Genomic DNA, 26,905 nt, shown 5'->3' on the forward strand with positions numbered 1-26,905 from the left:
GGTTTCCTTTTAGTAACTTTCTGGGCATTCACTAGATGCATTGTTTCTTCATCTGATTTCCCTTCCTAAGACACCTGTTCTCATTACCATTTTAACTTCAGAGCAAACACACAAATTCCCTGAGAGATAGCAAGAGGAGTTCTGACCCGAAACGTCAACTTTCCTGCTCCTCTGATGCTGCCTGGCCTGCTGTGTTCCTCCAGCTCCACACTGTGTTATATCTAACACTAATGTCCTTTAGGGAAGGAAACTGCCATCCTTACCTTGTCTGGCCTACATGTGACTCCAGACCCACAGCAATATGGTTGACTCTTAACTGCCCTCTGGGTAATTAGGGATGGGCAATAAATACTGCCTAGCCAGTGACACCCTTATCCCAGGAACGAATAAAATTCCCTGAACTCAGTTTCCAGCAGTTTTGCAGGACTTTTGACTGGAAAGTCTAACACTCTTTTGCATGCCCACACACTGATTGGCCAATTTTCTCCAGGCTTTTCCCTCCACCTTTTTAAAGTGCACTGAATTACCATCCCTCATCTCATAATATTAGATCAGAAATTACTGTTAAAAATAATGGTGAGCCTAATGATGCTACTCCATATGATGCATGTATCAGGCAGAAATTTCAGGTGAGCATACAGGGGCATTAAAACAAAAATATGTTCATATTTGAAATGTATCATGGTGCATAGACTATATGGACATGATTTGCTGGTTAAGTATATTGAATGAAATTATGTTCTTGTACTTGCATGATAGTGTTTGATTAGAAGGGAAGTTGGGGTCACTTCAGCTCAGTTGGTTGGATGTTTGGTTTGAAACGTCAAAAAGTGACAGCTGATTAGAATGTTGCACACAGAGCAGTGCCACGGGAGGTCAGCTCACAAGAACAGTTCGTTCTTTGTGCAATGCCACGGGTGGACAAACCAACGTCCACAATACGTTCCTTATGCAATTCAACGCGCAGTCTGCCGCTATTAATGATACGTCTGTTGTGCAATGCCACGGGTGGTCTGCAGCTGTGAATAATATGTTCACCTTTTTAAAGTGCACTGAATTACCATCCCTCATCTAAACGCTAAAATTATGGTACTGATGCAACGCCGCTGGCGGTCCGCTTATACGCATTGTACGTTCTTGCGCAATGCCACCGGAGCTGTGCTGATATTAATAATACGTTCCTGGTGCAATGCCACGGACGATCTGCTAATGTTAATGATATGTTCTAGTGCAATGCCCACAGGCAGCCGTCGTCGACTGCCAACACCAGGCCGTGCCTCTACAGTGGGGGCTATATTTAGATTTGGGTGCAGAGCCGCATTACACACCCGCGCCCCCTACTTCCTTATTCCATATCACGTGGAGGTTGTTGTCATCAATGGCTGGCCTGTACCAAAGACGATCCCCGCCTAATCCTTCATAATCACTAAAGAGGGATTTGCGTCTCGGGCGTGCATTGAAGTGGCATTTCGGAACTTCTCAATGCCGCGGAGCCGTGACCACGTCGAGAGTGCTGGAGCTTTCTCTGATCGAATGAAAAGTCTGCGAGTTGGGCGGCGCACTCGATCGCCGTGACTTTTATTAGTCAGTTCCCTCGTGTCTCCCGCTCCTCAGGCGCAGTGGGCGGGCCTTCTCGGGTCGTGACATCATGGAGGCTGGCGGCGACGCGCTGGTGGTGATAAGCATTGTGGGTAGAGCGGTGTGCGCAGGCGTGTTGCTGACGGCGGCCCTGTACCTGCTGCGCGCTCTGTGTCAGAGGATGGCCTGGAAGTGCGGCGGAGACAGCCAAGCGGAGCTCGTCAACAACCTGCGGAGTGAGTGCCGGGTTTGGGAAAGGGGGGGGCGTTACCATACTATGCAGTGTGTCCGATGGATAAAGTCTGCTCCAGCTCAGGGGGCGGGTCCAGGTTCCCTCTGGGGGGGGGGTGGGGGCGGGGGGCCGGAGGCCGGAGGCTGGAAGGGTGGGGGTAGGGCGAGGATCCCTGCCGTTGCCCGGGGAGACAAGCAGGAGGTGGCAGCAGTTCCCACCCTGCTGCCGTCTCTCTCACGTACACTGACCCGGCGGTGCCGCTCTGCCGGCCAGAGGGTTAGATCAATTGGTATTTTTTTTAAAAAATTGCTGATCATTGCAGTGCGGCCCGGCGGCCAAATGTCAACAGCGGATTTCACAGAGTGATCAGAAACGTCCCTGCGGGAAACGGGGCTGGCTCAGTTTCCCTGCCCGTACGCCGTCTCCAAGGCCGAAGTAGACAATTTTCATCCGTTATGGGCGAACAGGTGGGAATGCAAAACAAGGAATTGCAGAAACTGGCAATCCGAAACGAAAACAGAACGTGTTGTGTAAATTCAGCAGGGCTGGTAGCATTTGTGCAGAGAAAAACAGTTTAGTCCAGTGACGCCTTTGTCGTACAGTTGATGCCTGAAATCAGGCCAGCTGTGACCTTACAGACTGTTATAACAGGATGCAGGGACCGTATGGTCTACTCCTATTTTATGCTTATGACCCACCACTTCTGGTGTGCCTGAATAACAACCTAGTAATCTGCCTGGTGTAATTCCCCTGTCCTTTTCCTAGCCCTGCAATTTTACCTTTTCAGGGATTAATCCAGTTGATGATTTAGTAAGCAAGCTTTTATGTCAAGTTTTTGAACAAACTTAATCTCAAATGTTTAATCGAGTGCATAATCTTGGCTGTCATTTTCAGTGCAGTGTTGAGAGGATGCTGTTATTTGAGGCTTCAACTTTGCACTCTCTGCTCATGCCCCAAATAATAGAAAGGTCCCCTGATGCGATGGTCATCACTGTCACCAGTATTGGGGTTAGTTAGCTCAGCTGGCCGGATGGCTGACTTGTGATGCAAAGTGATGTGAACATTGTGGGTTTGGTTCCCACGCTGGCTGAGGTTACTGTGAAGGACTGTTTTTCTTGAAATCTCCCCTCACCTGAGGCATGGTGACCCTGGGGTTAAACCATCACAAGTTGTCTCTCTCAAACGAGACAGTAACCTATCGTCTGGTAGGCCTGTGACACCGACACCTTCACCTTTGCCAGTATACCTGCTGGTTAGTGATCGCTTCATTGAAGCTACCTGGAGCTTCTGATGGGAAAATCAGGATTAGATTCATAAGATCCCTTTCATATCTTCTGCATGTCTGAAAGCCAATTAATTGCTTTCGAGGAACAGTTTCTGTTCTTAACACAGAAACAGCTGAGTGACAGTTCTATTGTCATTCTGGATTTATGTAGCGATTATATGATGCTTGATTTCCTGGAAGTGACTATATTGAAAATACCAATTGGTGCCTTTTTTAGGTAGACTTGCTTTGAAAGTATTTGCAGACCATCAAAACTGCAATGTGAAAAAGTAGATTGCTTGAAAGACATGTTGCTTAAGTGCCCAATCCACAAAGTAGTGAAGCATAGGCAGGGAAGTGAGTGAATGAACGATAACTGAAGAGGATATTCAGAATGGAGGAGAGTGGAAAAAATTTTTGGCCCCTAAAATTGTTTGGGTAGTTAATGTTGGTATATTGTTCTGAATACTTGTAAGATGGTCATACAATGCTAACACGGGTGACGAGATCGTGCAATTCCAGTAAGTACCACTTTTTTGCACCTGCCACCATTTGAACAGTATGTAGCCTTCTCTATAATCATTGGCTCATCCTAGGAGTTAGGGGTGGAAGTATAATGTGGGAGAGCCAATACAGCATAATATGTTTAAATGTGACTTGAAAAAAGTTGAGGCATTTATAAAGCCCCTTTCTCAATTTCTGGAATTTCTGAAGTATTTTAAAGCAAACATGTAGAAATCCCAATAACTGACTTTGTATGGCTATCTCCTATGATCAGCAGTGTAATAATGACTGAATAATCTATTTGTGGCTTTTAATTCTGAATAAATGTTATCTTGGAACCCAGGGAGGGCTCCTGTGGTCTATTAAATATAGTGCAGTGAGATAAATCTCTTGAGCTCATCAGGGGGCGTGTTATGGCCTCAATTTAATATCCCCATCCAATAGACTACATCTCCAGTTCAGCACTCCCTCAACACTGCACTGAATTGTCAGCCAAGAATTTGGGCTCAGTTCCATAGTGTGGGATTTGAACCTCTAACTGAGGTTCACGAGCATGGTTGGGAGTATTTAACTAAGTTGGCAGGCATGCACACTAGCATATAGAAGTTCAGAAAAAAAAAACAATAAGATGAGTAACTTTCTACAGAAGGAAGTAGCACTAAATAGATAAACGTGAAATAAGTTAAAGTAAAGCTATCCAGCCTAATCTCAATTTTCAGCCCTTGATTCATGACTTTGTAGATTCCAGCATTTCAATTGCCTATCCAAGTGTTAAGTACTGCCATTTCAGGCAAACAGTTCCAGACCCCCATCAGCCTCTGGGTAAAAAGGTTTCTTCTGTCCCAGGAAAATCTGTCTCTCCGAGTATCCTATTCACAGTATAGGCCACTACTAATTTAATACACCTTAGTTAAATCTCCCTTGACTGCCTATATTCCAAAGAAAGCAACCCTAGCTTATCCAGTCCTTCCTTACTGCTAAAATTTTCTGGTCCTGGCAAAATCCTTGTAAATCTGCTCACTCCCTCTCAAGTGTAATTATATATTTTCCTGAATGCAGTGACCAGAACTGTTTGCAATTCTATATCTAACTAGTGTTTTGTATACTTCTGGAAAGAAATCTCCAAAGCCATCTGTCACCAATTGCAGCAAGACCCGGATGACATTGAGAGGTTTGGGCTTTTTAGTGGCAAGCAACTGTGCTGCACGTGTCAGGGAATGGACGTTTTCAAGAAGAGTGGATTTGACTATCTCCCCTTGACGTTCAACACCATTGCTGAATCCACCAAAAGTGTCTTGGAAGTTATCATTGATAACAAGCTTGATGGGGCCAGCCAAATGAGTAGTATGTTTACAAGAGCAGTTCAGAAGCTGAATCCTACAACCAGTATAATTCTCAAGGGCCCCTTCACCATCTGCAAAGCATGAGTTAGGAACGTAAAGGAATACTTGCCACTTGCCCAGATGGGTTCAGCTCTGACAACCCTCCAAAACTTCAACACCGTCGAAGTCAATGCAGCTGCTTGATAGGGTACCCCATCCACTTTTCAGATTCATTCCTTCTGCTGGTGCACAGTGGCAGGATTGTGTGTCATCTCCTTATTTGACTAATGTTCCTGTCTGGTGCTATTGCACACTTTTTACTATATTAAAGGAGCTTTAGAAATGTAAATTCTGATATAGATCAGTATGCTTTCAAAAGCTTAATTCCCAGCTTACTGCTCCAAAAGTAGCATTTTAAACTCATTAAAATGAGGTTTCCAAAAGATTTCACTGAATTTAGTTCCCTCCAATGAAGAAATCTTAAGTAGAATGAACCCACCATCACTGGTTAAGTTGACAGTTCATCTCATTTATCTCATGTTTTATCAGAATTGACTTTGGACCGAAAGAACTCTTCCAACTTTGAGAGAACCTAAGCCTCTTTTTGCCCTTTGACTTAAAGAAGAATACCAGACTTCAATTCCCTTTCTTTTGCACACACTGACACTATTCTTTTTCATTTTCAGTCCTCCATGCTAATCTTTTCTCTTCTATACAAAGATCTGCAAGTGATCTTGGTTACCCAGAGCACCTTCCCCAGTGGTCCCAATCTGATTGCTGCCTTCAGTAATTTCAAATGCCAGCTGATTCTGTATATTCTGTATAAACTATATGGTGCTCTGACCCAATTCTTTTTCTCACTGTTTCCACACTTCTGAAACATGACTTTGGATATTTGCATGTCATTGTTTCCACACCAGAACTCAGCCTCTAGAAATTGCCTTCATCCTAGTTTTAACACACTTGAACATCCTTGTTGCAACGGTGGCTCGGTGGTTAGCGCTACTGCCTCACAGCACCAGGGGCCAAGGTTTGATTCCACCTCGGGTGACTGTTTATGTGGAGTTTGCATATTCTCCGTGTCTGCATGAGTTTCCTCCCACAGTTCAAAGATGTGCAGGTTAGGTGGATTGGCCATGGGAGATGCAGGGTTACAGGGATAGAGTGGGATGGGTGGTGGTGGTGGTGGTGGGCCTGGGTGGGATGTTCTTCAGAGGGCTCAATAAGCTGAATGGCCTGCTTCCACATTGTAGGAATTCTACGATTTAAGCTTCTAATAATTCTAATGATTCTAAATTTGCAAAATGTCTTGGCTGTCACTGTTACACTAGCCTGCGTCATTTCTGCATTCTTTTGTAGCTCTTTTCCAGGTTGTTGGAACAACAACACCTTTTCCATTCCCCAGGTGTTGCTGTGCATTTAAAATGCAATATCCTGTTATATCCTTGGCTAGTTTAGGTAAATTGGGTGTATAGCTAACTCAGCAGATTATTGTGACTTACAAGTTGCCTTTTTGTTCATTCATTCATGGGATGTGGGCATCACTGTTTAGGTTAGTATTTATTATTCATCACTAGTTTGCTTGGAGAAGATGGTGCTACGCTGCTGCCTTTGACCGCTGCAGTACCACTTGTGTAGACCCACAATGTGGTAAGGAAGGAGTTCTAGGATTTTCACCTGGTGGTAGTCAAGGACTGACGATTACGTTTTCAAGTGTTAGCATGTCAAAGCATAAAAGGTCAATATTCCTAAAATTTCTCTATAATGGAGTGTCTGGATACTTGTACTACATGGTCAATGGACGCAAATGATATATTCTGATATACTACTGGCAGTGCCGTGGGAAAACCTTTCAATAGGCATGTTTTATGGATTACACTTCAGGAATACAGCTCGATGCTTGTTTGGCCCTGATGGTATTAATGTGCATGTGCTACTTCTTGTAATGGAGGAAGCGGATAATTGTATATGCAAGCGTAATTTTGTTTCTATTTTAAAGTTGCTCATCTGTCCTTATTTTTATCCTGTTTAAATTCCTACGGCTAAATTTGTAATGGAAACTGCCCCAGTAAATTTTATGCTGTTTTAATTACAACCTCTGGCTGATGAGGCAGCTGGTGCATTCCAGTAGAGGATGTCATATTTAATTTATAATTTGACACATTTTTCATTTTGAACACTGAACTGAAAATTTACAGTGGGAGCAGCTGGTGGATTGAATGTTTAATATATCCACATTTGTAAAGAATAACAACTGAACAAGTTTTTAGAGCATGCATTTCATATATAAGGGACACTTTTAGAGATCATAAAACCACTTCGCATTGTGTTGACACAAAATATCAAGAGAAGACTGAAGCTAAAGAAAGTATTGAATAACTTGAACTTTTTGCTGTATGTTTGAGAATTGAGTCTAGAATTCATGAAATAACAGCCATCATTTCATCTGAGGAAGCTGTACACAGTACCAGGCTACAGTTCTTAACACATATACCTATATTCTTCAGTGATGCATTTATTTAATGAACTGTGTTTGGACATTCTTTGATTCGGGCAGATCCTTGCTGTTTCAGGGAGAGCTAAAGACCAGAAATATTCTTGTGGATGCTGCTCATAAAATATTTTTAATGAAACTAATAAAACAAACAACCTTTTTGTAGGAATTGGATATTATTAGGGATTTGGTTAACAAATATAGCATATGCAATAACTTAAAATGCCTTCTGTAATATGATGGCTTGGGTTTTTATAATGACCACCTCTGGAAGGTTTATGAACTTAATTTAGGAGGTCATGAACAAAAATCCTGTCTTTGGACATGTCAGATATCTGGTAAAAGTTCAAACATTGCTAACTTGTGTTTTTTTTTTTTTGTTTCATATTTCTTGGTCAGCTTACATTTCTTGGTCTTCACTGCAAAAGTACCGTAGGCAAGGTTCAACCAGTACAATTTAGCTGTTTTCCCAACTCATCTTGTCTTTTAATTGTTTTATTCCTTTCACTGTTATGTACCTTAATGAGAAACATTTCTGCTGTGTGTGCCAGGGAATGATAATCTCCAATAATAGATTTTCTGCACCTCCACAGCATTGAAGGGATTATCTTCACTGAAATTCCAACTAACTAATGACCAGAAGTCTTATTGGACAATAGCAGATCATACCTTGCCTTTTGATTCCCGAAGGAATGATGTCCTCTTGCTTGCTCCAACAACATTTCAAGCCTTGACACCATCCAAGATAAAGCCTTCTGCTTATTTGGCATCTTCACCACTTTAGGTGTTGATCTCCACCACTACATAGTGTCAGCAATGTATGCCATCTACAAGATGGAAGACAACAGCTTATCAAAGTTGTATTTTTTTTTCCCCCAAATCTGTGATCGCTACCACTTAGTAGGTCAAAAGCATCGGGTGTCTAGGAACACTGTCGTACAATTGCCCTCCATGTCTCAACCTGTTTTGGATTAAGAAGGTGTAAGCTATTTGTGTTCAGAGACAATATTTAACATTCTTTGAATTTACCATGATGTGGGTCTCAATGTCCCGGAAAGTTGTAGGTGTCAGGTTGTAAATGATCCACTCCTTTCTAAGATGAAAGGGAGTCGGGTCGAGGCTAGCTGATTAGCCTTAAGTAGAAATATTAATGTTTCCTTTTGCCGTAGGGAAGAGGAACCAGTTTTGAAAGAAGGTTATATGCTTTCCTACAAATTCATATATACTAGACTTGAAAGTTCTGTATGGCCAAAAAGGATAAAAGGCTGATTTTTGTGAGCTATCACAGTTGGATGAGGAACTGATCTAGTCTGTTGTCAAATAGACACCTGCCAAGAGATTTGTTCTGGTGTGGTCAGGTTGAAGAATTTAAGGTTCTTGCGAAGATTTGTAGCTTGGGTTGTGGATGAGGTTGTTGGCTTGCTCACCAAGCTGGCTGGTTATTGTACAGATTACTATGCTCGGTAACTTCATCAGTGTGGCCTCTGATGAAGTGATGTTGTTCTACTCCGCTTACTACTTAAGACCAGTCTGTTGTTGAGTTGTCGTTTCCGGTTCTGTTCTGCATGGGTTTGTATATGGGGTCTAATTCTACATGCTTGTTGATTCGCATTATGGGTTGAAAACCAGGCCTGTAGGAATTCCCGTGCGTGTCTGTGGTTGGCTTAAGCTAGGATGGTCACGTTGACCCAGTTAAATTGATGGCCTTCTTTGTCCAAGTGTGCTGAGATGAGGGAAAATTCGTTGTCGTTTTGCTGCTAGCTGGTGTTTGTGTATCCTGATGGCTAGTTTCCTTCTAGTCTGGTCGATTTTGTAATATTTGCAGTCATTGCAAGGTATTTTGTAAACTACATCAGTCCTGTATGTCATGGGTATGGGGTCTTCGGTCCTTGAGTGTTTGTCGTAGTGTGGCTATGGGTTTGTGTGCTACCATTGTTGAAGAATTATTGTAATGGGCTTTGCTGGTCATGGATTTTAAGAAAAAAAAATCATCTGTAAGTGACTGCTAGCAGTTACCACTTGGCAAAACAAGAATACAAGAACCAATTGGAAGCTAAGAGCAGCTGTTGTTTGTTTGGTATAGGAATAATTCCTTGAGGAGTGAGAGGCATGATAATAAGCAGGCGATGTTTCTTTCTGTATCAGTAAAGTCGGAACTTGAAGTCTCGGAAAAGAAAGAGCTCTTGTATGAGGAAAGATGTGTGTCTACCCAATCAGCTATTGCATACAAGATCGACTAACAATCTGCCACAACATTGTGTCACCATTGCCTAAAATGTAAAGAATACTGAGCAACAACGCATCCCACCTTTGCAATCTGGATTCTTCATTGAATTACAGATTGCTTTCATAATATATCTGAACTTCTGTTTCTACTTAACTCTGCATGTTTTAAACAGACATGAGTTGTTTGGTTGTAATGAGTAATCCATTTCTGTTTGCCATTTGCTAAAGAATAAGTTTGTTTACAATAAATTTATTTTCCTGTGAATGAAGAAGCCCGTTATAAATTACACCAGTCTTAAACAGTCAGGGAAATTGATCATTTTGCTGACATAATTGGTTTGTCACACATTTGCGATGGCTTGTGGAATAATGAGTCTCAAATGTTGGTGCAGTCTTCCCGATTGAGTCATGACAGGTTGAAGTATATATCTGGGGCCCTTGTGGCACAGTGGTAATGTCCCTGCCTCTGAGTCCACATATCCTGATTCAAATCTCAGCTGCTGCCAAGATGTCTTAATGTGTCTGAAATGTTTGTTTAAATTAACCTGTTAAAGTATGCTTCCTAATGTCACCATTCGTAATAATATTTGCAATTCCAAACGGGGAAGTTGATGAGTACTCTTGTTTTCATTTTTTACAGAGAATGGAATAGTCAAGACTGAGAAAGTTTATCATGTAATGTTGGCCACAGACCGTTGCCACTATGTAAAGAGTAATCCTTATACAGATTCCCCTCAGTCTATAGGTAAGCATTTCCAAAGCACTTGCTTCTCCTTTCAGCAACCAACCTGACAATCCCCGCCACCACCCCCATTACCAAATGCACATTTGACTCTGCCTTAATCTGAGTATTTCCAATGCAATGGGCTTCGAATGTTGCAAGGTATTATTGCTGGCCTATTTGAATTATTAACCTCTTGTCTTGCATTCTAGAAAGTAGCTTGGGCTGCACTTAAAATTATAACTATTGAAGTTATAAATTTAAAATGAAATCATATTTTCTTACTTTTGTAAGATTTCCAAAACACCAATATATCTGCATCGTAACATGTTAAATAGAATACAATTTTCAAAAAATACTTGTATAATCACCTTACCCTATTTACCCAAAAATGATAATTCTTAACTCAGTCCATAATAACTTCAAGTTCCCCCTGATTTTTGTGAAAATTTTATGGTGCACCTTATCCTAAGTGATGACTTCCATTTTAAGTAGTCTGTTTGGAATGATGCCTATCGGTAGGAAGTACCTCGTGGCAAAAACCACAAACAAGTTTTGCAAATCATGATGTTAAGTGCATGTTGCCTCTCCCTTCAGTACAGCCAAATTGCACATTCCTCCTTTTAATTCTTTTTTATTTCTGTTTATGACTGAAAACACAGGCTTGTGATCATGTTAAGCTGGGTGTGCTGAAGCTTAATCGCTTTGAGTATATCAAAATAATCGTATTTGGCCAAGTGGTGACATTTTAATAGTGTGCATTACAAGTCTAGAGACAGAGACACAGGCAATGTTCTGATGGCCTGCATTCGAATCCCACAGGACATCTGGTGGAATTTGAATTTAATAAAATCTGGTATTAAATGTCTAGTGATGACCATGAAACCATTGCTAATTGCTGGAAAAATCTATCTTGTTCACTAATATCCTTTTAGGGAAGGAAACTTGTCTATGAGTGACTCTAGACCTAGAGCAATATGGTTGACTTTTAACTGCCCTCTGAAGTCTTGGTTTTATCACATCACTAGGAAGTCTTAAAAAAAGAAATGAAACAGATGGACTACCAGAAATGACAACGGCAGACACAGCAATGTCACCCTTGCAGAGTCCTCCATTTGGGGCTCATACCAAAACTTGGACAGCCATCCAGCAAACCAGCTAAGCAACAGCCTGACAGTCATACTCACGGAAGTGTGGCATTTTACATCAGCTCTGAAGAGTCACCTAGACTCAACGTTAGCTTGCTTTCTCTCCATGGATGCTGCTTGACCTGCTATGATGTCCAGAATTTTTTTGTTTTTTCACTACCATCAATATCCCTGGATATGTCCTGTCTCACTGGTAGGACAATCCCAGCAAAGGTGGTGCACAGTGGTACGCAGTCAGGAGAGAATTGCCCTGGGAGTCCTCAGCATTGACTCTGGACCCCGTAAAGTCAGGTTTGTGTAGTCTTGATCATCAGTAAAGTAATGGAAGGTGTCATCAACAATGCTATCAAGCAGCACTTACTTAGCTCACTGTCCAGTTTGGATTCTGCCAGGGTTACTAAGCTCTTGGCCTCAGTCTAGTCTTGGTTCAAAAATAGACAAAAGAGCTGAATTCCAGAACTGAGGTGAGTGTGACTGCCCTTGCCATCAAAGTCGCATTTGACTCTGGCATTGAGGAGCCCCAGCAAAACTGGAGTCAAAGGGAATTGGGAGGGCAGGTTGGAGTCATACCTAGCATAAAGGAAGATGGTTTTGGTTGTTGGAGGTCAAACACCTCCATTCTGGAACATTTCTGCAGGACTTCCTTGAGTTATGCATTTCAGTCAGCTTGCTCAGGTAAGTTATGATGCACCTCTGGAACAGATAGGACTTGGACTTGAACCTAGATCTTCTAGCCCAGAGGAAGGGATGCTACTTGTGTGCCACGAGACCCTACTGTTCCTCTTGTAGATATTTTCTGATTTATCTGCTCAGAAATATTATTACACGTGCCTGGAGCAGATGGGTCTTGAACCCAGGCTTTGTGGCCCTGAGGAGGAACACTATCATTATGCCACAAGGGGCTCCTAGCAGTAGTGTCATGGGCCCAACCATCTTCAGCTGCTGCCTCAATGACCGCCCCTCTATCATAATGTCAAGTGGGGATATTTGCTGCTGCTTGCAATTTTCACCACCATTCACGACTCCTCAGATACTGAAGCAGTCCATGTCCAAATTTAGCAAAAACCAGACAATACCCAGGTTTGGGCTAAAGAGGGACAAAAATTATTCGTGCCTGACAAACGCCACATAATGACCATCTTCAATAAAAGAATTTATGCATTGACATTGATGTTTTTGTCATTATTTCTCTCTTTACCCCACCCTCCAAAAAAAAGCTGTCAACATGAAGGGGGTTACCATTGACCAGAAACTAATCTGGACCAGTGATCTAAACGCATTGGCTACTAAACCAGGTCAGAGGCTAGGAATCTTGCAGTGAATAAGCCACCAACTGATTTTCCCCAAAGTGTGTTCACTATCTACAAGGCATAAACCTGGATTATGATGGAATACTCCCCACATGCCTAGACGACTGCATCTCTAACAACAGTCAAGAAGCTTGACACTGTCCAGGAGAATGTTTCCTCCACCTTAACTAAGAGCCTCTCTGCTTTCTGTGTTCCCTTTTATGAAAATATTAACCTAATCCAAAGAGGACAAATCATGAAGTTGAGCTTTCTTTACAGCAATCATTGGTTATCCATTCAATTATACACAACTGCAGAAAAATACAAATGCCATTGACCCGTTGAGCATCTGATGACATTCTGGATATAATAGTCGCAAGCACTACCTGATTCCATTGCCTGTTATCATATGGGTTTGGCTTGCCAGTTTCTCCTGTTTACATTCTTCTACCCTTTACCTTCAATCGCCATTCATTCCTAGCGCTTGCTAATGTCTGCGTTCTTACTGTCTGATTTCCAGTTCTTGGCTTTTAGGCAGCAGGGCTGTCAGTGTGAGTGGCAGGCAAATCGCCCCAGATATCCCAGAATCATCCTGGAAATTAAATCAAAAGAATGTTTGAGTAATTCATCAAAGTCATACCTCCCTTCCCAAAAGTGGAGAAAAAGAACAAGACCGTCTTTCTCCCTCGTTACCTATTCCAGCTCCATCATTCAAAGATTTTGCTTCTGTTGTTCTTGCTGCTGCTCAAAAGACAATCTGTGATTTGAAGGAGCAGTAAGGGCAAGAAGGATTGAACCTCTGAGTTTGTCAGATTGCTCCAACTGTTTCCAGGTTCACTGTGCAGCAAAGTTTCAGGAGACTAGAACAGTGGCTGTTCAGAGGGAAGTGTGCTTTAGTGCCAAGACTGAGCATCAGTCAGGAAGGGGAGAGCGTGGAGAAGGGCCCGCGTGTCATTGGGAAAGATGTGCTGGGGAGCAGTGCCCCACGTGTCAGCAGGGAATGGGAGAACAGGACTCGAATGCCAGACTGGCGATGGAGGAGCTCACTAAAATAGGCTGTAACTTTTTTTTTCTGATTAAAATAAACTTTTCAAAAAATACCTTGAGTGCTTATCAATCATGCTTATTTTTGATTCACATGTGGGACATGGGCATTGCTGGCTGGCCAGCAATTATTGACCATTCTTAGTTAAAAACCGAAAGAACTGAGGATGCTGTAAATCAGGAACAAAAAACAAAGTTGCTGGAAAAGCTCAGCAGGTCTGGCAGCAACTGTGAAGGATAGAACAGAGTTAACATTTCTGGTCCGGTGACCCTTCCTCAGAACTGATGGTGGCTGGGAAAAAGTCAGTTTATATGCAGAAAATAGGGAAGTGGGTGGGGTAGGCAGTAAATGTTAGGATACAGCCCAAAGAGAGAGACACAGTTGGACAGACAAAGGAGTTGCTAACGATCAGGCTGGGAGGGTGAATAGTTGTTGATGGGGACTGCTGCCATCCTTAGTTGCCCTGGAGAAGGTGGTGGTGAGCTGCTGTCTTGAACCACAGTAGCCTGTGTTGCTGTAGGTTGACCCACAATGCCCTTAGAGGGAATTCCAGGATTTTAACCTAGTGACAGTGAAGGGAAGGTGATATATTTCCAAGCCAGGATGGTGAGTGGCTTGGAGGGGAACTTTCTGGTGGTGGTGTTCCTATGTATCTGAACATAGAACATAGAACTTTACAGCGCAGTACAGGCCCTTCGGCCCTCAATGTTGCGCCTACTTCCCTTGTCCTTCTGGGTGGAAGTGGTGGTGAGTTTGGAATGCGCTAAGGATCTTTAGTGAATTTCTATCCGCCTGTAAACATGCAAACTATTTATGCGCCTCGTGTTTCAAAGAATGTGGAGCTCAAATTTAACTTTAGTGAAGAAATCAAATTCCTTCCAAAACGTGGCTTTCCAGTGCTAGATAAGGCTACTGATCATTGTGAAGTCACAATATTCTGGTACTGCACAGGAGACTCTAAGTAAAAGCTTACCAGATGCTTCAGAGGTGCACGGTATTGAACCAGCAATGGAACTGGCTGAAGAAACCTGCAGTAACGTTAAGTAGTTCAAGAAAAATATTTCTCTGCTTAGAGAGCTTCTGTTATTCGTGGTCATTCTGCAAAAGATCAACCAATTGATTTGGGGGTGGGGGAGAGAAAAGGAGTGGATGTTGTAATCAACCCCTCTTCTACCATTGCATAATTTGTGGGAGATTTTCGTTCTCATAAAATCGTGCAGAAGGAGGCCATTCGGCCCATGTCTGCAACAGCAGCCCAAATGAGCATCCTGACTTAATTCTTTGCTCTTTCCAAAACACTTTTTATCTGTAGATTCTAAGTTGGGAATTTTAAAGTAATATACAGTCTTTGGTGCTTGTGGTGTCCTGTTGTTCTAAAAGAGAACATTGTGTTAAATCCTTTCTTAACATAAATAGAGGTAATGTTACGATATGAGTGCATCATCTAATAAAGGAGTTAGTGAGTATGAGAAAGTAGCCCTGGAGTGCCTCACTAATAGCCCTAAAAAAAAAAAAAATGTTTTGACCTTTGCCAGAGAATGCTGAGATTTGTTTCATTCATTGTACTACATTCATTTGTGTTATAATGATCCATTGTAGTTTAAAGTCTGTTTTGACAATGCTGCCGAGGATTTCATTTGTACATTGCAGCTATGCGTTTATTTACATGATTACAACACTTCATGCTTCACATTTGTAAATAAATGGAACTTGCTTTGTTTTATAGGTTTCCAAGCAACAATCAGTGCTCCACACATGGTAAGTGCAAGATATTTTCTGATTAAGTGCCACCTTCATACTCTGGTATAAATTTCAGTGAAGTTTACAACAGTATTAGTTGAGCTTATGCTCCAGACCTCATCGCAACTTTGATTTGATGTGAATGGAGCTAAATGCCAGAGAAAGTTGATGGTCTTTGTCGTTGACACTTAGGAGTGCTAGCAAAACTGGAATCAGTGGTCAAATAACAAATACTTTAATAGTTGGAGTCATACACGAAGTAAAAGGAAATGGTTTTGGATGTCAGAAGCCAATCACTTCTGCTCCAAGAAGTCACTTCAGGACTTCTTCAGAAGTGTCTTGGACCCTTCTTAAGATTGACAGGTTGTTTGCTAGTAATTTAAATGACAACACTTGTATCTTGTGACAGTTGAAATCGTGAACTAGTTGAAAGTCCAGATATTTTCCTATGACCTTCCAGAGTACAACAGCATTATTGTTAAGACCTTCTGCGTATTGGAAGGAGGAGGGAAGAGGTCACCATTGCTTAAGTTGAATTTAAGCAGCCATGTCACTATTGTATCTTCAAGAACATAAGGCGAAGTGCTTTAACAGTGCCTCCTGAACCTTGCACAATCGACAAGACTTGTCAAAATTGTGTTGGACTATTCGTTTGGATGGGTTGTTGCCACATTGGTACTCCAAGTTCAACACCATTATGATGAAGTAGTTGGTTTGGTGCTCCTGCTGTGGACTTCATATCCCTTCAATTATTGGGAAGCCTACTCAGCATGGATGATCCTCAGGATGCAGTGCAGCAATTTATAAGATTATCACCTTCCTGGAATGTGTGCTGCTGAATAACTTGCGGTTTTATTGTTTTTAACTTGGTAAATGTCTCAAGGCACTTCACAGAAAAATAATCGGGCAAATATTTGGTACTGAGCTGAGCAATGGTTATTACGGCAAGCGAGTAAATATTTGGTTAAAGCGGTAAGGTTTAAAAGTCCTGTTAAAGGGACAGAACAAGAGAACAAATTAGCAATTACCACAGCTTGGTGTCCAGACAGATGATGTGGTTGGAAAGAGGAGCTGTGATCTCGAGTTTCCAGTATTGGACTGGGGTGGACAAAGTCAGAAGTTAATGACACCAGGTTATAGCCCAACAGGTTTATTTGAAATCACAAGCTTTTGAAGAGCTGCCTCTTTTTCAGATGAAAGAGGAGCAGTATGGTTTCTTGGGATCTGTCACCTCCAAGGGCCCCTCATGTCGCCATCCTGATTTGATAATCCAGTGTTGATGCTTTCTAATGAGCTTTTGGACAATTGATATATTCTGCATTGTGTGAAATGAATGTATTGTTGAGCTTCTTTGTGATTACAAGTGAACAAAGGTCTGAGCAGACTTTAATGTTTACAACTATGCCTTTAAAGATTACTATTGGTGTGAAATTAAAAGTGCCATAGTTAGTAAATCTGATAGTGAGATAACATCTAAACTAAATATGCTAAACTACCCAGACTTTACTCTTGGGTTGTAGCAAACAGTGCAACTCTGTCCTCCTTGCTGCAAGAAGATAGTCCTCTCCTGAATTATTAGGCTTTGTAGCAATCATGCTCCTGTTCTATTACACAAGAAGTTAAGTGTTGGCCCAACAGCAGTGAAGGGATGTGAATTGTACATACAAGTACAGATAGTGAATGAGCTATAGAGAAACCTGGAGATGGTTGTGTTACTGCGATAGTACTGCTATTATTCTTATTTGTGGTACAAGTCATGGGGTTGGAAACGGTTGTGTAGTAACCTGCAATGTCTTTTCCCACTGCCTCTTGAGCAACAGCCCAAGTGGATCAATAATGAATAGCTTCAATCAAACATTTTAGGGTCATCTAATGTAAGTTGATACTGGTTCTGATGCTAACGATGCTGTTCAGCACCAGCTTAGTCCCAGATTTTGGATTCTGAAATGCAGAATATCTTTGTCTTTTAAATTGGAACAGGTTTTGTGATGCAGTTTATGTATTTTATAAAAGTCTGCCCTCTATCATTAGGTTACTTTATGGCTTATAAACCAATAGAATTGTCTAGGGTTCTTTATTGTTTGTGCCAGAGCTTGATATTGTAAAGATATGTTTTAGCAAAATTGTGTTTCATTTACCATGTATGATTCTGTGGAAGTTTATTTAGGGCAACAGGAAATTGGAGATGGACTATCCTGTTGTGACCTCTCTACAGTGGAGTCAGCAGGGAATCTAGCCCACCATCTGCTGGATAAATACAGTACTGCTGCATGTAATATGACCTGACACTGAACAAATCAGTTACCTTTTACAAGCAGAAGCTTTTTTCAAGAGAATTTTAATATGTAGGCAAGACTAAGGACTATGCAGAGGGATATCAGAAAACCACGGCCAGTTGGCTTATCATCCATCTTTAGAAACTATTAGTGAAAAAATTATAACTGGGAACTTGGTTAAGTTCAATATTATCAGGCAGATTCAACATGATTTTGTGAAAGTGAAGTCCTGCTTACCAACTATTGGACTCCTTATTTAAGGAAGGATTTAAGTTTGTTGGATGCAGTTCAGATTTTCCAAACTGATCCCTGGAAACAAGGTGTGGACATATAGGATGCTTTATCTTATGAGGCAAAGTTGGACTTGCTCGACTTGTATCTGCTGGAGTTTAGAGTAGGACGTGACTTGATTGAAAGGTGATAAAGAGTAACTGGAACTGCAGATTTGAGGGTATCATTAGATTAGCCATTGTCTCGATACGTGGGGCCAAATGGCATCCCCTTCCTGCTTGTGTGTTTAAACAGCCTCATTGCAATTACACCCCCTCAGTGGAGATGCTAGTGTCGTTACCAGTTGGAAGATACAACTACAATATGACTAGCTCATATAGTTGGTATCCATTACAAAAGGAATGTAAAGTGTAAAATTGGAACTGAATTATGTCTGAGTGCCTTTGTCCAATTATCCCATGCTACAGCTCAACGCTTGGCTTTAACTGCATTTGCAGCAAAGACAATAGAAGTGTTTCAGGTATGTGTGATCTTGTCATCCATCATGGCGCACAACTCGCAATGTAGATGTTGGAATACAGAGCAAACTTTGCCCTTGATACTGGGCTTGAAAGTAGTCAAACAGTGAGTTTGATATCAGTCGGTTGCAGTAATGGATAGACTGGCAGTATGGCGGACAATTGACAGAAAATATTGGAGAAATTTGGTTTTTGGCAGAAAGCATGTGGAGGGACAACATGTACTTAATGGTGCAGTTCTAAAGATTGCAATGACAGAGGGACCTTGAGTTTTGTAGATTGTGATATGAAGTATAAGCGTAAGAACGTTATGCTGAGTCTATATAAAGGTCTTGTTAGCCCACTTACGAATTATTGCTCAGTTCTGGTCACGATGCTATTGCATACCTGACGAAGGTCACTTCGGGAAGAACTCTGAGGTCTTCAGGGGTTGCAGCGGAGATTTGACCAGAGTGGTTTTGGGTGTGAATTTGTGTAAGGTTACATTGGAAAAGCTGGTATCCTTCTCCAAGAAGCAAAGGAGATTAAGGGGAGATGTGATCATGGTGTACAAAATGAATCGGCTTCAATAAGGTAGTCAAAATTTGTTCGTGTTCTTGTTTGCTGATAATGTAAAAACTAAAGGTCATAGATTTTTTTTTGTCGAGATGCAGGGAAATGTGAAGAAGAATGCTTTTATGCAGCAAGTGATAATGCCTTGAACTTTGCAAATGCATGCAATGGAAACAATGAGGATGAAAGATTCCTCGAGAAAACTGGATGGATAGGTATTGGTGGGAAAGAATCTGTCCAGTTACAAGGGTAGATAAGGGAACCTAATTGAATGGATTGTTCTACATAGAGCTCATAGATATGAGGGGCCAATTGATGGTGTCTGCTCAAAGCCAGATCCAACCAACAGCATTGCGTTCTTTGCTGTGAGAAGGGCAAAATACCCAGCCGGAATGAGAAATTAACTCTGACACCAATCTGAACCAGACGGACCATCCAGCCAACTGGCCATGTCCATAAGAAGTCAGAATTGCTGTGTTAACATACTCTTATCATGCATATTGTAGAGCTGGAGCTGTGGATAATGGCTTCAGTTATTTTTGCCATCACATGACTGATCAGGAATTTCCCCTGCTCTTTGTACCTGCCATTGATACATTTTGGAAATATTTATCACTCAACCTGTTTGATTGTATTATGGACACTCCCTTCCTTGGCCATTAAAGCATGTAGTGGGATTTGAGCCTGAAGCTCTGGCTCAGTCAGTGATTCTACCCACCACACTGAGATGACTTCCTCCTTCCAGTGTTGCAAATTTCTCATGCCACCTCCAACATGATACAGTATTCTTCGTCTTGTATTGATTCTGGGTCTTAAAATTAAGAAAGAGTGCTGATCACAAATTAAGAAAAATAGTAAGGCACAGATGATCATGGGAAAATAGTTGAGATTTAGCCTTAACGTTAAGGTAGGGAAACCCAAATGGTGATAGGATGCATGCATTCATTCATTGTTTTATTCAGACCTAATGATGTATTTGTGTTCCGTAGCATTGACATGTTTTTTGTTATAAAACAATGTAACTCTTGAAACAAGTAGATAATGCTAGAGCAACTCAGCAGGTCAGGTCTGGAAGCATCTGTGGAGAGAGAAAGAGTTAACATTTCAAGTCTTCTTTATAACCCCAAACTTGCTAAGAACCACTAAGATGCAGATGTGTGAGGAAATGTTCCAAACACTGAGGAACAATAAATGTTAGATGCACACCAAATCCAATAAGGAATTCACAAAAAACTTATTTACTCAATGAGACGAATGTAAAATTTGCTTACTGCATAGTGAAAGCAAATGGCTTTTAAGAGGAAGCTAGTTAAGTACATCGGGGAGAAAGGGTGATGCGCTGATACAGTGTGATAATGTGAAATATGGACACCAACTAAACGTGGGTCAAAGCCTTTATCCAAGATGTAAAATTCTACAGGAAATAGTGATGTTTAGTGTGTATTATGGTAAGATATGAAACTTGTATGTTTTATGCATGTATTTTTGGGTTACGCGAAGACTATAAAAAGAAAAGCAGAAAGCCGCTTGCTGTTCTGATCACCTTTTCTGTCCTGTGCTGCAAACTTTTGTTAAAGTCCAGTGTAGGCTGTGGCACTGGTCTCAACAGTGAGTATAACCACTTCAGACTGTAAACTTTGTCCTCCATTTTGAATCTTTCTTTTTGTCTAGCGCCAGTCTTTTATCTTTTCATGTTTTGCTTTCTTGGAGTGGTCCTTTATTCTTCCATGAACACTTAGTCTAGAGTAATGGTTTTTCTTTACTGGCATCATTAGCATTTACTTTGCTTCTTGTTCCATGATGTCTTTGTCATTTAATCTGTCCTGCTTTCTAATTAGTTCCTAGTCTGCCTTGGTCAGGAAAAGCTGCAAAAACCTGTCTGATTTCTACTTCTTTGATGTTATGTTGGACTTGAAATATCAACTCTTTCTCTCTGTCTACAGGTGCTGCTTTTTGCTTTTATTTTAGTCACTTTTTGTATTTTAAGTTGTGCAACAGAAGTTTGAAGGAGGTATTATTTCTTGGCCCTGTACTACATGGTATGGAGACTCTTGGATGTAACCAGATGCTCTGTTTTGTTGGTCTTACTGCCACAGGATTGTTTTCATTTGCAGTTGCTGAAACAGTGAGCATCCTGGCTTCCTGCAAGATTAAATTTAGCAATTTTTATATGTTTGTTTTAAACTGTAGCTAAATGTGCTTGGTTTAAAAAAAAAGTCATTTTGAATGAAAGTTTGCTTTTCAGTGTATGGCCTTGTAAAGGTAACTAGTTACTGTTGAGTTGTGATGCATCTATTTGCTAACATTGTTTGATATAACTAAAATGAAAGATGATGCACCTTGTGTCCCTAACTCTCTCTGGAAGATGTTATTGGAAACTGATTTAAGGAAACCATTTTGATTGAAATCTTGTAACTACAAAGTCATTGTGCATGCACCTAATTGATGTGTATATTGTGATCTTTTGTCCTCTCCAGCATGCATATGCCCTGGAACTGCTTCATGATCAGTTATATGAGGGGGCTAAAGCACTTGATGTAGGATCTGGCAGTGGAATCCTCACTTCCTGCTTTGCTCGGATGGTAAGTGACTGACTGCTTCTTGAGGTGCCAAGTTGAAATAGGTTCTGCAGGTAATTTTTGGGCCCATTCATTTGAGTAGTCTTTCAGGACTGGGAAAATGAACAGCACTGAGGATCCGATTTGAAGAAAACTGTACTACCTTCAGGCTGCTACTATTTGTATTAAAATAACCTGTTACTGTAAAATCTGCAATATCAGCAAAGGTCTCCTACCTTCATTCGTTATCTAGTTCCACCCTAGTGGAATGAGTACCAATATTGTTTATCTGGTCCAAGCACCTGGCAGGCCCTCTGGAATGGATGGGATGCTGCTGATTCATGCCATTACAATGCCGAGTTTTTTTTGGTTTCTGTCACCAAAAGTAACATTGCTTCAGTAGAAATAGTTGATAGAATGGAGTTACTGTATACGGACTCTATGCTTTGGTATCTTGCCTGTTGCCCTACCATCTCCCACTGCACCCACCACCCCGAAATATTCATATTTCTGTTCTACAAATTTCGTCAAAAACTGTAGTGGTAAGGTTGGCGTAGGCATTAAACAGAAACTTAGAGCCATGAACAATAAAAGTACAGCTGTAATTATGAATGATTTTGATTGGCATATAGATTGGGCAATCAAATCCATAACAATTCCATAGATGAGGAATTCCTGGAATATACATAGAGTTGTTTTCTGGATCAATATGTTGAGGAACCATGTAGAGAACAGGCCATCCTAGATTGGGTATTCTATAATAATTGGCATTCTAGCTGTGCAAGATCCCTTGGGTAGCAGTGCTCATAGAATTCTCCATAGAGCATATCAGCAGACTTAATTGCAAAGGCAGTTGGATCTGAGAGCGTGGAGTGCAGTCAGTTCAGAGGGAGTTAAGTTAGAATGAGTAATGCAGAGAAATTGAGACAACCAATGTCATGTCAATGTCGAGTGCAGGTAAAAGACCAGAGGGAGGGGTCCATGTGTTGGGGGTAGGTGAAAGAATCTGGGACGGGGAGAGGACTCTTGCCCAAAGAAAATGGCGCTGAGGCAAAGGTGAAAGAAGAAGAGTTCAACATCAGTGTTTGGTTTTGGCCTCCTTATCTGAAGAAGGATATTCTGGCTCTGGAAGGATTGCAATGAATATATACTAGACTAACAAATGAGTGTGACGGGGTTGGTTAAGACTATTCACTAGAATATAAACTAATAAAGGCAATCTCATAGAAACCTATAGAATTCCAAAGAAACTAGCCTGGGTAAATGCAGGCAGGATGATCCCAACGACTGGGAGTGTAAAGCTTGGAGTCTCAGTCTAAACATATGTGTAGGCCATTTAGGACTGAGATGAGAATTTCATTTCATCCACTGGTGAGCCTGTGGAATTTTCTTGCCAGTGATTGTTTGAGACCAAAACGTTGAATCCTTTTCAGGAAGGAATAGTCTCAGGAGTCGGTCTGCTACGTATTCGTTGCACTCCTTCCACAGCCTGAACATCCCTTCATCGGATCAAAACCAAATACTCCAAGTTTGGTTACACCAAGGACCTGTACAATTGTAACAAGGCATCCCTGCTCCTGTATTCAAATCCTTTCACTATAAAGCCCATTTGCCACCTTCACTGCGTCCTTACTTTCACAATTGATTTTCCTCTTGTAAACACAACTTGACTCTTTCAAATCTTCAATAAAATGTCATGCAAACATTAGAGGGAAAGGAATATTTTGGAAATGTGCAAATATTTCTTTTTATCCAGGTCGGTCCAAGTGGAAGAGTGGTGGGAATTGAGCATATTAAGGAACTGGTAAATGACTCCATAAATAATGTTAAGAAAGATGATCCATCCTTGCTTTCATCAGGAAGAATAAAGTTTTTAGGTGAGTAAGCAGCTTTTTGTGCATATCCATGGATGATTAATCCAAAAGTGCTGCCACAAAATTGAATTTTTGTTTGCACTGTCCAACTTCTGCTTTTTTTTGGTTTTATCTGAAATAGTATGTAAAACCTGTCCTCTACAAAGCTAGAAAATCTGACTAATGGGTGCAAATAGAGGACGCTGGAAATACTTCTGTTGCAAAACTTGTTTGTTCTCTTTGGAATCATAAATATTTTAAATTTCACCTTTTTTAATAATTGTAATTGTTTGGATCCCTTTCTGTTCATAGTGGGCGATGGGAGACAGGGATATCCAGAGGAAGCTCCTTATGATGCCATCCACGTGGGGGCAGCAGCAAGCACGGTCCCACAGGCAGTAAGTCATTTTCAAACCATACTGTAAGCTACAAAAAAGTAGTACATTGCAGGATGAGATCTCTTTTTTTTTTGTTCTGTCCTCTTTTTTTTCTCCCCCATATTGGCTGAACTGAGGTTGCACTAAGTACAAAACCATCTACTCCAAAAAGAGACCATTTCTTTGAAAAATAAAAGCAAAATGCTGCGTACTGAAAATGTGAAATAGAAACAGAATGCTAGAGAAAATCAACAGGCCTGACAGCATTCATGAAGAGATTGAGTTAATGCTTCAAGCCTGATATGACTCAATATGTTTTTAGGCTGTGTTCTGCTATCGATACTACCTGCATGTGTGAAAAGTGCTTGGATTTAAGCAGACATTTTCACCTCTGCCAGAGACAGTGGTTCTTTCAGTTTGGATTCTTGGGCATCTACAAGTATCCCTTCACTAACTTGGACTGAATGTTATTAGTTTGATGGGCAGTTCCATGGTATTCCAAATCTGACCTCACCTGACGTTTCTAGAATTCATCCTTCTGTCAAAAGCTAATACTGTTGCTGTAATTGGATTTCAGAATAAGTGCAGAGGACTCGATGTCCAAAGCAATGAATCCAAGTTTTTTTTCTACTTTCTGATTCTCAAAGCTTTCAGTGCCGTAAGTAGACTCTCAATAGCAGTTAGGAAACAGTCAGTTTTGGTCTTTTAGCTTGGGCTAAATTTCCCACTTATTTTTGAGATGCATTCAAGATAATTTTTGGTTAGAAATTAAGAGCTATTGTGCAGAGATGGATTAGGTTGATCAATAAAGATGCATTTGTAACCTGATTTGAACCAAAAACATTCTTGTATTCTCTAGTGGCTAAACCAGGATAAATTCGACATGAGATGGTCTGCTGACTTGTTGGCAGTAATTTAATGTTGTGAAATTCATTTCAAGAGCCTGTGTCTGAGGAACTTGCATTGAAACCTTTGGAGTCAGCATAGCAAACTTGGCATCTTCACTTCGAATCAGATGCCGTGAACTAAATGGAAGGTTTTGCTTGCTGTAATTCCTGAGGGCTTGTGCATATGAACAAACTGTCAGCATTGTTCACATAGTGTGGGTGAACCGTAATGTAACTGCTTCAAAGTGAGACCTCTGTTTTATTTCACAGTGATAGTATCAACCATTGTTTTAAATTCAGCTGCAATTTTAGGCATCCAGTTTGCTGTTTGATGTGAGGAGGCAGGCGGGATTGTGAGAAATCAATTCATGTTATTGTAATTAGTGAGCGAGTCGAAAAACATGTTATGCACTTTGCTTGCACCTTGAAAGTTAATGCTAAGCATGCATACTAAATAAAACAAGTAAAAATAAACTTTCTTTTGTACAACACCCATTGTGCACGCAGCAAGGATCCACAAAGAGCGATGTGATGAAGCAAAGGTGATCTACTTCATACTGATTTGAAGGATGATTATTAACTAGGATACTGGAATAACTATCTTTGCATAGTGTCCTGGGATCTTTCATCTTCACCCAAGACAGTGGAAGACAGAATGCTACTGTCCTGTCTTGATAAAGTTAGCCACCTCCAATAGTGCCTTAATCCCTGAATGCTGCATTGAGTGTCAACCTAGACTTTTGTGATTGTTAGTTCAAGGTCTACTCTGGAGACAACCTCTTGACCTAGTGAGGGGTAGACCTTGAACTGACAACCTCTTGAACCAGTGAGGGATACTACTATCACAAGTGACGTTAAGCAGCTCTGCTAATGTGATGTGTATAGAAACAGTAGTCTTGGTCAGCACTGTCTTTATTTGAAATTCACCTAGACCCCCTTAGTGCTATTAAATTTTACTCATTTAATGTTCTCTTATTTCCCCCTCTCTCTCTCTCCTTGCTCGCCTCTGCCTTCCCTACCCCCCACCATGATTGTGCTCTGGCTCTCACTTGCTGCATCCTCCTTGTTATTGACCCCATCTCCCCCAAAACCATTTTTGCCCTTCTCCTCCTTCTCCAGTTGCTCGATCAGTTGAAGCCAGGTGGGAGGATGATTTTGCCCGTCGGCCCTCCGGGCGGAAACCAGATGTTGGAGCAACATGACAAGCTAGCGAATGGCAGCATCAGTATGAAACCCCTGATGGGAGTGATCTATGTGCCTTTAACAGATCAAGATAAGCAAGTGCCAAGGTGGAAGTGACTCTGCACAGTCCTCCTCAGAAACAAGGTGAAGTGGTGTGGATTGGAGCACGCTGCAATGATTTGCCTGGCTGCTACTTTTAATATTTTTGTAACTCCATTCCATCTATGGACTAATTCAGATGTTTATTGTTTACAAAAATAGTGAATGAGGGTTTGGGTTAATAAAATGAATGTTGCATGCTTTGGAAATGCTGTTTTTAAATAGTTCCAAGGAAACACTCAGCGGATGGGAAGGGACAAGGCAGGGGTAGGTTTAACATTAACCTACTATTTTGGAAGTTAGTTTTCAATTGTATATTTTGACTGTAGCAGTTCAATAATTGCTGCATAATTAAATTAAAATGTTTAACTGAAGTTTAATTGCCTGCGTAGCACATTGTTTTAGCTTCAGATTCCTGAATCGAAAGCTAATTTTCTAGCTGATGATTTGACAAATGCTGCGGGAAGGTGGCTATTTTCTACCTGCAAAATACCACCACAGGATCTGGTTAACATAGCAGGAAACCCATTGCCACGTCCCCAAACCCCTTTGATAGTTCTACTTGCCTAAGGTGGCCCACCAAGTGCTTACAATGTGTTTGACACAAAGCCAGTGACCCTCTTGCTGAAATGGACAAAGTTTGCCTGGTATGGAATACACATTCTTCAATCCCTTCCCCTCTGTCCATGCACAGGTGCACAGTCTATCCAAGTCTTAGGAACCCAGTTTAATCGACTCTCACTTGCCAGTGCAAAAGCCTTCCATTATTTGCAGTTAGAGTTGATTGAAACTGCAAACACTGTCAGTCA

At 41.2% G+C, this 26,905-nt stretch overlaps 1 protein-coding gene and 1 long non-coding RNA gene across 3 annotated transcripts in view; one reads left to right on the forward strand and one right to left on the reverse strand.

Annotated features, from left to right (window-relative positions):
• LOC125483967 overlaps positions 1–1,625 on the reverse strand; it is a 34,226-nt gene extending 32,601 nt beyond the window's left edge. The window contains exon 1 of the long non-coding RNA XR_007262849.1: positions 264–1,625. This is a non-coding gene — a long non-coding RNA (uncharacterized LOC125483967). The remainder of the gene's footprint in view (positions 1–263) is intronic.
• On the forward strand, positions 1,622–26,470 carry pcmt (protein-L-isoaspartate (D-aspartate) O-methyltransferase). Of its 2 annotated transcripts, XM_048600786.1 has the most exons (7): positions 1,626–1,814; positions 10,261–10,365; positions 15,550–15,581; positions 21,618–21,722; positions 23,455–23,575; positions 23,864–23,949; positions 25,935–26,470. In XM_048600786.1, exons 1-7 carry the CDS (start codon positions 1,649–1,651, stop codon positions 26,112–26,114), a joined length of 795 nt encoding a protein of 264 aa, XP_048456743.1. In that variant the 5' UTR covers positions 1,626–1,648; the 3' UTR covers positions 26,115–26,470. The 2 variants fall into 2 exon arrangements, with proteins under 2 accessions (XP_048456744.1, XP_048456743.1); XM_048600787.1 differs by lacking the exon at positions 10,261–10,365 and having other exon boundaries at positions 1,622–1,814.
• The last annotated feature ends 435 nt before the right edge of the window (positions 26,471–26,905 follow it).

The sequence above is a fragment of the Rhincodon typus genome, chromosome 9, assembly GCF_021869965.1.
Source record: "Rhincodon typus isolate 14 chromosome 9, sRhiTyp1.1, whole genome shotgun sequence".
Taxonomy (NCBI): domain Eukaryota; kingdom Metazoa; phylum Chordata; class Chondrichthyes; order Orectolobiformes; family Rhincodontidae; genus Rhincodon; species Rhincodon typus.

Excerpts from the sequence above, each read along its gene's own strand:
- pcmt (XM_048600786.1), top strand. The coding sequence starts at position 1,649 with ATGGAGGCTGGCGGCGACGCGCTGGTGGTGATAAGCATTGTGGGTAGA. Across the intron at positions 10,366-15,549 it reads AGATTCCCCTCAGTCTATAG|GTTTCCAAGCAACAATCAGT; the intron begins GTAAGCATTTCC and ends TTTGTTTTATAG. Across the intron at positions 23,576-23,863 it reads AGGAAGAATAAAGTTTTTAG|TGGGCGATGGGAGACAGGGA; the intron begins GTGAGTAAGCAG and ends TTCTGTTCATAG.